General features: G+C 39.1%; 1 protein-coding gene across 4 annotated transcripts in view; it reads right to left on the bottom strand.

Moving 5' to 3' along the window:
* Nucleotides 1–12,500, bottom strand: part of BCAS1 (brain enriched myelin associated protein 1) — a 57,118-nt gene that overhangs the window by 14,576 nt on the left and 30,042 nt on the right. For 3 of the 4 annotated variants that reach the window (XM_034433030.3, XM_034433031.3, XM_087889090.1), the window contains exons 5-6: nucleotides 7,795–7,953; nucleotides 5,625–5,669 (exon numbers count right to left, since the gene is read on the bottom strand). In XM_034433030.3, coding sequence (XP_034288921.2) covers nucleotides 5,625–5,669; nucleotides 7,795–7,953 — 204 coding nt within the window. Of the gene's footprint in view, nucleotides 1–2,013; nucleotides 2,149–5,624; nucleotides 5,670–7,794; nucleotides 7,954–12,500 lie in introns of all 4 variants that reach the window. The other variant, XM_034433029.3, reaches the window with a different exon arrangement.

Here is a 12,500-nt window from a genome sequence, read left to right as displayed (position 1 = left end):
CTCATCCAAGAAGCTTCTTCAGATCTGACTGAATTCATCTCCAGAATTCCAGTTTAGCCAGGCTATTGCTGAGAATTTTGGTAGCTGATATCCAGATGGGTTTAATTGGGATAGGCTAAGACAATTAAACTTTGCAATTTGCTATCACAAAGAGGAATGATAAATGTCAAATGGGAAGGCTTCAAAAGGGAGGAATTTGTGAACAATACAGCAATCAGTGTCTTGCCATCCTGATGGTTAAATGTCTCCAATTGCAGAGACAATATGACTCTCATTACCAGCAGGAGACATTGAATGGGATATTATGCTCGGCCAGTTGAGTCTTTGTTCTGATGTTCTTCTGAATCTGCATGATCTGAACTTACAATGATTTCACCATATCAGCAATCAAAAGGAAACACTTATATCAATATTAGTATCCGATATTAGGCAATGCCACTGCTTTCAGGTTCAAATTAGTTTTATGATGTAATCCTGGGGGAAAAAAATCTTAGGAGGAGGTGAGGGTATCTGAAGCAAATCTGTATGCATTAGTTTTTGGGTTATGCAGTATCTTTGATGAAGAGAATGCATCAATTCAGGTACTCTACACCATTGGGTAGAGATGGCCTCGTGGTAACTATATGGACACTGTCTTGTGAAGCTAATAGGAGTTTGTTGTTTTTGCAACTCCTCTTGGCAACCATCCAAAACCTGGGGTGGGACCCCAAGAACATGTCTTTACATGTGCATGTTGTCTTGGGTTTTGTAATGGTGTCCCATCCAAGGACCAATTAGCTCCAACTGTGCTTGCTTTTGAGTCCAGTCAAACTCAGCAGTGCTGAGCATGGAAAACTCATTTCATTTCCCAGGAAAAAAGAATCTATGTCAAGGCAATCCTTCATGTTTTCATCTTATAAAGCGGCCTTCCTGGTATTCCTCGATTCCAGAAAATATAACTTCAGCAACAGAGGGTCAATGCCTGGAATACACTATCTGACTCTGTGGTTTCTTCCCCAAACCCCCAAAACTTTACCCTTAGACTGTCTACTGCCAACCTCACCATATTCCTAAGAGGTCTGTAAGGGGCGTGCATAACCACACCAACGTGTCTACCATCCTTGTCTTAATATTCCCTTTTATTTGTATCCATCTCATGTATTCATAATTATGTCTATACTTATATCTGTTATCTAACACATGCTTGACAAAACAAATAAATAAATAATTATTGGTGCCATGATGATGCTGGAATTCAAGGAGTTGTTCTTACAACATATTAAATGTTGCCAGTTTAGGGCAAGTTATGTTAAAATTTCCTAAAATCAGCTCTTCTTCTATGATCAGTGTAGCTTCTTTTGTATGGAGCTTGAATTAACTGGGCCTATCGGATTTTTCATATGGAAGGAATTCAGTCAGTTTCCTTTTCTTCAATCCAGGACTAACAAGAATGAAAAACAAAGGTACTTGAGTCTTCCTTCCTTCCTGCCTGCCTGCCTGCCTGCCTGCCTGCCTCTTCTGTGATGACGGGTGAAAAGGGGGTAGTTATTGCATGATTGACAGTAGGCTGGGGGCAGGGCACTGAATTTCATGCTTTGTTTTCAACATTTCAAAGAGAAGGAAAGGCAGTCACACAGTTCAGCTTCAAATTGCTTTGTGGAGTGAAAGTAATGGCAGTATGGAATTGCTCTAAGTTCTGGTTAGGGTGACACAGGTTTTGTTAGTGAGAAAGACTCAATAACAAGCCACAGAAAATAGCAATGAATGAATGCAGTCAGTGGGTTCAGTTCCTTCTGCTGAACCCTGAATTCACAGATATTAATGGAGAGATAAACATTCAGAATTATCATGATACTTCCCTGCTGCCAAATTATATCTTTGCCAAAGCCAGCAACAATTCTAAACAATGTCCAACTCAAGCTTTGCTTTTCAGTCACTTTAGTTGCTGCATGCGTGCATTCAGGGTAAGAAGATTTAAAAGTTATCTGTTGTTATTCAGGGTTCCAGATCTCCGTGTTACTCTCCCATACCAACCTTATGTCTAAACAGTTTGCTAAATGTACTATGTCCTAATCGGGGGCTGTCTGGCTTCTTTTTCTTGGTGCTTTTGACAAGGGAGTCAGTCGCCGTCTTCTCAGCAAGCTGCCCACCATGGCCTGTTTGAGATCCCTTTGTGTGACATCAATCAAAGTTGAAGTTTCATTGCATGTTCTATTTTCCTTTTGCCCATAACAGGCATCAGCAATCGTTTATGCACAGTGTCTTTATGAAACTCAATACTCATATCCACAAATCTCACTTCACTCAAGAGAATTCTACATTTTGTTAGGTACTCTATAACAGTGCATTTTTTTTTCAATTATGGGTAACCCTCGGCTTACAACCACAATTGAGCCCAACCTTTCTATTGTTTAGGTGAGAACTTTGCTAAGTGAATTTTGCCTCATTGTAGGACCTTTCTTGCCCCAGTCGCTAAGTGAATCACCACAGTTGATAAGTAGTAACACAGTTAAGTGAAGCTGGCTTCCCCATTGATTTTGTGTGTCAAACGGTTGCAAAACATGACTTTGGGACACAGCAATGGTCATGAGTCAGTTGCGAAAATCTGAATTTTGATCACATGATCAATGATCATGGGGATACTACAAAGGTCGTAAGTGCAAAAAACAGTCATAAGTCACTTTTTTCAATGCCATTGTAAGAGTCACTAAATGAACTGTTGTAAGTCGAGGTCTACCTGTATTTGCAACAATATATTATTTGAGCATATATTTATCTAGCAAGAAATCCACACATATCTACCACTGAACTCCAGGGCACACCTTAGATCCATGATGGCGAACCTATGGCACACGTGCCACAGGTGGCACGCAGGGCCATATCTGTGGGCACACGAGTGTTGCCCTAGCTCAGCTCCAGCGCGCATGTGTGCGCTGGCTAGCTGATTTTCGGGCCTTCTGGGCCCACTGGAAGTCAGGAAATGGGCTGTTCCTGGCCTCCAGAGGGCCACCGGGGTGGGGGTGGGGAAGGCTGTTTTCACCCTCCCCAGGCTCCAAGAAAGCCTCTGGAGCCTGGGCAGGGCGAAAAACAGGCCTTCTGGGCCCACCGTGCCATCGTGTGCCAAAAGTGGGGGGAGTGTGAGGGGATCACGCGCACATGCACCAGGGGCAGGGCACATTGAATTATGGGTGGTGGCACGCACGTACGCGACCTCACCACGTTCCCGCCACTTTTGGCACACGACAGTATAAAGGTTAGCCTTAGATAATTTGTGGGTAGTTTCTGAGGATATATATAATAAACTAATGGGGCACCATGCTCTCGTTATACCTTTTATGGTATAATGAATTTTATCGATATCTGGCATTCTCTAATGAGACTATATTGCAACAAAAATCAACCAAAACCCAGGCAAGGACAATTTTACTTAACTATGGAGGTCTTATAAACCATTCACGGTGTTGGTCCTAACAGTGAAATAGAGAGCAGGTTATTTGAAAAATTGCCTAAATGCATACAATGCTGCTAATATAGAGCATAAGATCATCTTTGAGAATTTCTTAAGAAAGAGACAGGGTATTTTTGATTATGGCTTCAAATATTTGACTTGAGCCTGGCCTCTCATAGACCTTATAATAAGGTTTGAAGATTTTCTTCATTGGGGTTTTCAATGAGACTGTATTCACCCCAAATTTATAACACTGCTGAATATATGTTATACACTTTTTGCCTTTACTCTTATAAGTACATAGGTTTGTCAGAATATTATGAAAAAGATCAGCTGTGAATTTCCCACAGAATAGAAACCAAGAAGTCAGATTTGTTGAGATCTGGGTGGCATATCAGTTCAATATAGTGTTAAATATACGATCTGGAACGAGCTCCCCCCGGAGATATGGAGGATCCCGGATCTGCGCACCTTCCGTCGCGCGCTTAAGACTTTTTTATTTCATCAAGCTGGCCTGGCCTAAATCTTCTCCCCTTTTAAATGTAAATTTTAATTTGTTTTTAAATTATGGGGTATTTTAAATTCAGCCAAATTATTTAATTCGTTTTTAATCTATTTTAAATTTTTGTATTTATGTGTTTTATCTTGTGGCTGTTCACTGCCCTGAGTCCTTCGGGAGAAGGGTGGTATAGAAATTTAATAAAATAAAATAAATAAATAAAATAAATAAATGAAACCATATTTTCCCCAGAAACTCACAACCTACACACAATCCTGTTCCTCCATTTTATTTTTATGACAACATTGAGTTATAGGAAAGGGAGTGGTGTGGTGGCCTAGAGGTGGAGCTCTCGCCTCTCAATCAGGAGGCTGTGAGTTCGATTCTAGGTAGAGGCAGATATTTCTCCCTCTGGGCACAATGAGAATCTATCTGCTGTGAACTCTGCATTGGCAACAGGAAGGGCATTTGGCCAGTAAACACTCAGCTCCATTCATTTGCCCCGACTCCACCCTGATGCAAGGGATTATGGGGTCATTAAAAGACAAAAAAAAAAAAAAAAAGAGAGAGAGAGAAAGAGAGAGAGAGAGAGAGAGAGAGAGATACAGCAAAGGCTGAGATAATGGATTTAGAAAGGAGGCCTCCAATTTGGGGGCAAGTTTGACTTTCAAACTGATTGTCCCATCCTGCTGTATCCTTAGCCTCAAAGTTCTAATGGTTGATGCCAGATATATCTGTAGAATCACCATCGTCATACACAATCTGGTATTGAACTAGCAACTTGTGACCTGTTAGGTCATTGTTTCAGAGATATTTCCTTATTTAAGTAGAAAAAACAGAATGACCATTGGCCAAAAAGCAGTGGGAGTGATTCCTGACTTCCTGCCATCTTCCCCATTGACTTTCCTTATAGGAAGCTGGCAGGGAATGTCGGAAATGACAATCACGTGACATAGTTGACCACAGCAATGTGGTGGTATGATAACACTGAAGTGGCCACAACTTTGCCAAGTTTCAATCCCATAAGGCTCATAGGTTTTGGATTTAGGTCACATACTGTTAATAAGTCCCTTTTTATTTTATTATTAAAATTTATTTATTTTATTAAATTTCTATATTTGGAGCTTCTTTGATTAAAAATTGTTGCCCTGTGAGGTTTCCCAAATTGGAGGTTACAGACAATCAAAAAGGCACAAGAGTTTTAGTAGATGAGGCCGTAGCCTTACCAAAAACCTCTCTAGGTATAGAAATAAACCACACTCTGTTCTTACAACAATGGAAACCAAAACAAAACAGATGAGTGAAGCTAGTCATCGTGAGCATCATGCTTAATGAGAATTGAACTCAGATCCTTGTCTGACATAATTTACAATAGCTTTCCTCAAATGAGCAGCCTCCACTTGTCCAGCTTGGCTTCCAAGAATAATAAGGCAATTCTGAAGGTAAAATAAATGAGGATCATACTGTATATGCAGTTCTGAACATCATAAGAGTAGATCCAATAAATGAAATGAAATAAGTAAAAATAATGCAAATTAAATCACACATAAACTTTAAAATCACCCAACTTCATATCAGACGCAGTGCTTCCCCATTTAGGATGAGATGTGTGTATGAATCAGTCCTGGAATACCGAAGTAGGTAACACTTCTCGCCCCCAAGAAAACCCTCAAATGTTGAATTTGCAAAGACACTCACCTTATCCTCCGTTTCACACTTGGAATCAGCTTTGCTTGGTGAAACCTTTCAAGAGAAAAATCATTCTTCAAATGGGCAGTTTTAAAAACCATTCTAAATTTTGTGATGGTCTTTGATTGAAGAGCAAAAGGGAATTAGGAGGACATTGTTTTAAAATACTGAGATACAGATTAAAATGAAGAAGTTTCCAACGATATGTGAAGCAAATGTAAAGTTACATTTTCCCCTCAAATAATCAAATTGAACAAACACTAAATCAGAAAAGAAATATAATATAATGAAATATATTATAATATAATATATAAATATAATTTTATTTATATTTTATATATTTATATATATTATATTATATAAAGATGCTATAGGGCACTGTACACCAGAAGAACTAGACACAAGGACAGTTTTTTCACTTTGTTTAACAACTAATTCCCACAACACTGTCAAATAATTTACTAAGACTGTATTACTATTATTATTCTTTTCCTTACCAGTATCTATCTCTTCCCACTTATTACTATAACCATGTTGCTCGTATCTTTCAATTTATATTGTTTTTATTTGTTTCCTAGTACGATATGATAGCTTATTAGTAACCTTGACTATCACTAAGTTTTGTATCTTTTTATTCTTGAATGTATTTTATTCTCCTTATGTACACTAACAGCATATAAACCAAAGACAAATTCCTTGTGTGTCCAATCACACTTGGCCAATAAAGAATTCTATTCTATATAAATTGGAAGGTTCCCCCACCCACCCACAAAAAGTCATCAACACTAGATGGCAGAACAACTGCTGTTTGTGAGGAATAGATTCATTCATGTTTTTTGGTTTCACAAGTCATTTGTAAGGCCCAAAATCCAAGAAGACATATGGAGTTATTTCTGAGTAGTTTCTTTATTGTTATTCACCTCTATCACCTAAAATATGTACAAAATGGATATACTCTGTGAACTGCTAGGGAGTGGCCGCCTTAACTCTCTTCCTGCCTACCAAACTCTCCAAGCTGTGCTGCCTCTTTGACCTCTTGGAAGTAACCCCTCCCTCTTGGGATTCCAGACTACATTCCACCACATCAATGCAGTTAAACACATTTTGTTAACTATTGTCCTGCTTTTGGTGAAAGAGAGAAAACAAAGAACCCACATTAATACTTAGCAGCCATATTTAGCAGGATATGTAATCCCAGCTATTATCATCTGGCTAACCACTTTTGGAAAAAAATATTACCAGTCTTGATCAAATTTTGATTCCTTCCAGCAGTTATTTTATTTTCTTGTATTCTGTCCTCAAACTACTTTGAGGGAACAGCAAAAGAGAACACCCCTCCCCAAAAGCAGCTTGTCTGAATTCATGTGATTTTTAACATTAATCTTAATGTTATTTTATCTAATCTTAATTAATCTCAGTCTTTATGCTGTTTAGAAGTTCTGTACAGATTGAACTTAATGCACATTATTTTTGAACAAAAGTCTTAGTACTGATTTTTTTTATTCTCACGTAGATACTGCAATTTCTCATTGTGCTTAATTAAAAATCCTGCTCTTGAGAAATAAATAAATTTATTTATTTAACATACATTTATTAAATGGCCCAATTAACACAGTCTAGGTCTGGGTGGCTTACAACATAAACATTCCACAATGTAAAAACCCTTAAACCCCCATCAGAATATGTCTGATAATTTTGACTTGATCCTCCAAATTAATGAATAAAAACCACAATCTTTCAAACTCACTTAATTTACGTTCTTCTATAATAGCCTTCCTGAGTTTTATACTGTAAATCCAAAGATTTCTGATTGAGATGACCTTTCCTGAAAGCTAGGAAATCCCAGTCCCATATAACTGTTGGGTACCAGTCTAGGGAAAATCGTTCTACAAGTTCATTACTTCTTCTAAAACAGAAATCTTGCTTTTCACATTGTCTAGCAAGTACAGCCAGCCACACTCCCTTCTCATCTGCCATACATGATTTCACATTCAATCTTTGTGACAGTCACTTTTCTGCTGCTGTCATTGCCCCTTTTAAATTTTCAAGGAAGGAAGGAAGGAAGGAAGGAAGGAAGGAAGGAAGGAAGGAAGGAAGGAAGGAAGGAAAAGGTTGATAGCAAATTTGTGTAACAATTCATCTCAGTTACGTAGGGAAAATCAAAATGACAGCATCTTACCAGTGTTTTGAAGAAGCTCATGATGTTATTATCTGTCTTAGTTGCTGTATTAGTGTCCTCTGTTTTTCTCTCTTCTTGGGCAAGATCCTCAGAGGCCAAGCAATTGGAAACTGCTATATCCTGTTGCAGACTGGTTTGGTTGCGTTCATCTACTAAATCCTGCATCAAAAGAAAGCATGTTTCTTTCAGATCCCAACTTATTGAATGCCAAACAGATTTGTAAAAGTAATCTGTTTGTCACTCGTATCATGTTGCTCTACAAAAGAGAGTCATAATTCCATCCATATTTCTTCAGCCTACATATCCAGAACAATTGGCCGTTTATGTAGTCAATGTCGAAAATATGCACATTTGCCGTTGGTTGGAGGGACATTGTTCTGAATCACAGAGAACAACAAATGTAAGAAACAGGGTTGCATATGACTAAACACGGATTCTCATTCCAAGCAACTGAATATTAAATACTAAACGTCACATGATTGCAGTTCTGAACACTGAATTGTGAGGATTATATAGTACCACACAGAGGGTTTTGGAAAGCTCAGTTTATAAAATTTGATTTGCTTAGCATTTGCTTAAGCCTAGCTAGAACTGTAACACTAATGCAGCATGGAAATGTTCTCTTGGTGATTGTGTACATTTAAATAATAATAATTTCTGCAGCTGTAAGGAATTTTGAAAAAAAAAATATTGTTCAAACCTTTGAGTGTGAACTAAATAGTAAAAAACCATAAAAGTGCCTTATACAGTGAAGATCAATGATAGTCTCTGGGATAACTAAGAGACTAAGGAGCAAAAATAAATTCAAAACAATTCTGATAGGTCAAAAATGGACTGAAAATAATACCAGAATAGAGAAAATAAAATAAATAGAATATAGAAGAGAGGTTTTTCTTTTCATGCCTTCAAGTCAGTATTGACTTTTGGCAACTGCCTGGACTAATTCTTGTAGTTTTCTTGACAAGATTTCAGAATTGGTTTTCCCTTACCTCTTTCCTAAGGCTGAGAGAGAGTGGCTGGCTCAGCTGCATTTGTGTCTATGGTGGGATCAGAACCAGGGGTGAAATCCAGCAGGTTCTGACAAGTTCTGGAGAACCGGTAGTGGAAATTTTGAGTAGTTCAGAGAACCGGCAAATTCCATCTCTGGCTGGCCCCAGAGTGAGGTGGGAATGGAGATTTTGCAATATACTTCCCCCAGGAGTGGGGTGGGAATGGAGATTTTGCAGTATCCTTCCCCTGCCATACCCACCAAGCCATGCCCACCAAGCCACATCACACCCACAGAACCGGTAATAAAAAAAATTGAATTTCACCACTGATCAGAACTCATGGTCTCCCCAATTTCTAGTCTGGTGCCTTTAACCACTACACCAGTCTGGCTCAGCGGAGAGGATACTGGGTTTGAAATAGGACATGTGAAAAGATCTTGGAACTGCAGCTCTACCCAGGCTGAATATGAGCCAGTTATATGACATGGCTGAAAACAAGGCAAGTGTCATGCATGAAAGACAGATCTACATGTAAAGTGCAATTAAGCAGATTTCTTGCTACAAGCCACTGCACAGGAATCTTCTCAACACCTGGTTAGATAAGGGTCAACAGCACTCAAGGTCATGTTTGTGGCTACATAAGGATTCTAGGCAGTGGTGGGATTCAAATAATTTAACAACCGGTTCTCTGCCCTAATGATTTCTTCCAACAACCAGTTTGCCAAACTGCTCAGAAAGTTAACAACCGGTTCTCCCGAAGTGGTGCGAACTGGCTGAATCCCACCACTGATTCTGGGCCATTCCTTCTTTTAACTCCACCCCCGGGCTCTGCCATCCCTTCTCCTACAGCAAGTGCCATTTTAGGCAATATCAATGAAAGCATAGCTTCACACACCAAAATTGCTCAACTGTATTCAAGACCCCAACTTGAGTACAGGTTCACAGAAAGATAATTAGAGTATGAAGTTTCTAATTAGTCAGTGTATTTTTCTGTATTGTATAGTAATCTTCCTCTCTCAGGAAATTGAATGTAGCACAGTAACTATATGTTAAAAAGAGTATGAGTGGTCCGTGTATGCATGTTTGAATACTTGTGTGTGTATGTCTACCCCATCTTTCTCATTTATTCCACCTTGCTTTTCAACAATGCCAGAGATACTGATGTTTGAAGCAAATAAACATGTTTTCTTCTACTTTGTACAGATGAACAAAGTAAAATACATTCAGAAACGGCCACTCACAAAAGTTCAGTTTTGACAGCTGCTCTCTGCCCACCTACTCTCTTCTCTTTTGTTGCATACAAGCTCAACAATTCCTAATTAATTTCATACTTGCCAACATTTTACAAATGATGAAAGCAGCATCATTGTCTAGTTATAACACTCTCTGTCATACACATGCATACACATAGACGGAGAAAGAGAGAAAAAACACAGAATTACACAGGTTGTTTTTCTGCTGTGCTAATTTACTGTAGAAAAGTTTCTAAAAGTTTAAAAAACTGGATAGATCCAGACCACATTCTTTAGATGGACAGGCCCTAGGCTGTTTAGGTTTCAACAAATGCATATCCCACTTTCTTTGGGTAAAAATAATCAAGAAAACTAGTAAAGGAGAAGAATTACAACATGCAGAAATAATATCTTAAAAATACAGTGAAAGTATGTTTTTTCTCTTCCATTTAATCATGTCCAATTCTCAGAGATTGCCCTGACATATCCCTGCAGTGGTGACGCAGTGACTCAAGTGGCTAAGATGCTGAGCTTGTCGATCAGAAGGTTGGCAGTTCAGCGGTTTGAATCCCTAGTGCCGCGTAACGGGGTGAGTTCCCATTACTTGTCCCAGCTTCTGCCAACCTAGCAGTTCGTAAAAGCACGTAAAAAATGCAAGAAAAAAAAAATAGGACCGCTTTTGATGGGAAAGTAACAGTGTTCCGTGCACATTTGGTGTTTAGTCATGCTAGCCACATGACCACGGAGACATCTTTGGACAGTGCTGGCTCTTCGGCTTTGAAATGGAGATGAGCTCCACCCCTAGAGCTGGAAACAACTAGCACGGATGTGCGGCGGAATCTTTACCTTTACCTTTACCTTTATCCCTGCAGTACAAATAGTCTTCAACTTACAATTATTTGTTTAATGACCATTCAAAGTTACAATGGCACTGAAAAAGTTGACTTAGAATAGAATAGAATAACAGAGTTGGAAGAGACCTTGGAGGTCTTCTAGTCCAACCCTCTGCCCAGGCAGGAAACCCTATACCACTTCAGACAAATGGTTATCCAACATCGTCTTAAAAATTTCCAGTGTTGGAGCATTTGCAATGTCTGCAGGCAAGTTGTTCCACAGAATAATTGTTATAACTGTCAGGAAATTTCTCCTTAGTTCTAAGTTGCTTCTCTCCTTGATTAGTTTCCACCCATTGCTTCTTGTCCTGCCCTCAGGTGCTTTGAAGTAGTTTGACTCTCTCTTCTTTGTGGCAACCCCTGAGATATTGGTACTGCTATCATGTGTCCGCTAGCCCTTCTTTTTATTAAACTAGACATACCCTGTTCCTGCAACCGTTCTTCCTATGTTTTAGCCTCCAGTCCCCTAATCATCTTTGTTGCTCTTCTCTGCACTCTTTCTAGAGTCTCAACATCTTTTTTATATCGTGGCGACCAAAACTGAATGCAATATTCCAAGTGTGGCCTTAGCAAGGCATTATAAAGTGGTATTAACACTTCACGTGATCTTGATTCTATCCCCCTGTTTACGCAGCCCAGAACTGTGTTGGCTCTTTTGGCAGCTGCTGCACACCGCTGGCTCATATCTAAATGGTTGTCCCCTAGGACTCCAAGATCCCTCTCACAGTTACTACTATTGAGCAAGGTACCACATATATTGTACCTGTGCATTTTGTTTTTCTTGCCTAAATGTAGAACCTTACTTTTTTCACTGTTGAATTTCATTTTGTTAGATAGCACCCAATGTTCAAGTCTGTCAAGATCCTTCTGTATCTTGAGCCTATCTTCTGGAGTGTTGGCTATTCCTGCCAGCTTGGTGTCATCTGCAAATTTGATGAGTTCCCCATCTATTCCCTCGTCCAAGTCATTGATGAAGATGTTGAAGAGTACTGGGCCTAAAACAAAGCCTTGGGGTACTCCACTGCATACTTCCATTTTCCACACTTATGACCGTTTTCCAGACTTATGATGGCTGCAGTATCTCACAGTCACATGATCAACATTCAGACACTTGGCATCTGGCATTATTTATGACAGTTGCAGTATCCCAGGGTCATGTGATCATCTTTTATGACCTTCTGACAAGCAAAGTTAATGGGCACCGAACAACTGTGTTACTAACTGAACAACTGTGGTGATTCACTTAACAACTGTGGCAAGAAATACCATAAAATGGGGCAAAATTCACTTAACAAAATTATTCTTAACAACAGAAATTTGGGGCACAGTTGTGGTCATAAGTCAAGGACTATCTGTATTCTTGGGAAGGTTTTTCAGAAATGGTTTGCCATTGATTCCTAGGACTTAGAAAGAGTGACTGGTTCAGGGTCACCCAGCTGACCTGTTTATAGCCTGATGCCTTAACCACTACCCCAAAGTGGCTCTCACCATAACAGTACAACTAATTGCTAAAATAATGTTCATTAAGCGAAGGAAAAACTGAAGTTAAAAAGACACAACTGTGAGAAAGAATAGAAAAACAACAACAAGAA

This window comes from Pantherophis guttatus, chromosome 3, assembly GCF_059756535.1.
Source record: "Pantherophis guttatus breed Tessera chromosome 3, ASM5975653v1, whole genome shotgun sequence".
Classification (NCBI taxonomy): domain Eukaryota; kingdom Metazoa; phylum Chordata; class Lepidosauria; order Squamata; family Colubridae; genus Pantherophis; species Pantherophis guttatus.
Note: the sequence above shows the minus strand (reverse complement) of the source record. Positions and strands in the feature narration are given on the sequence as shown.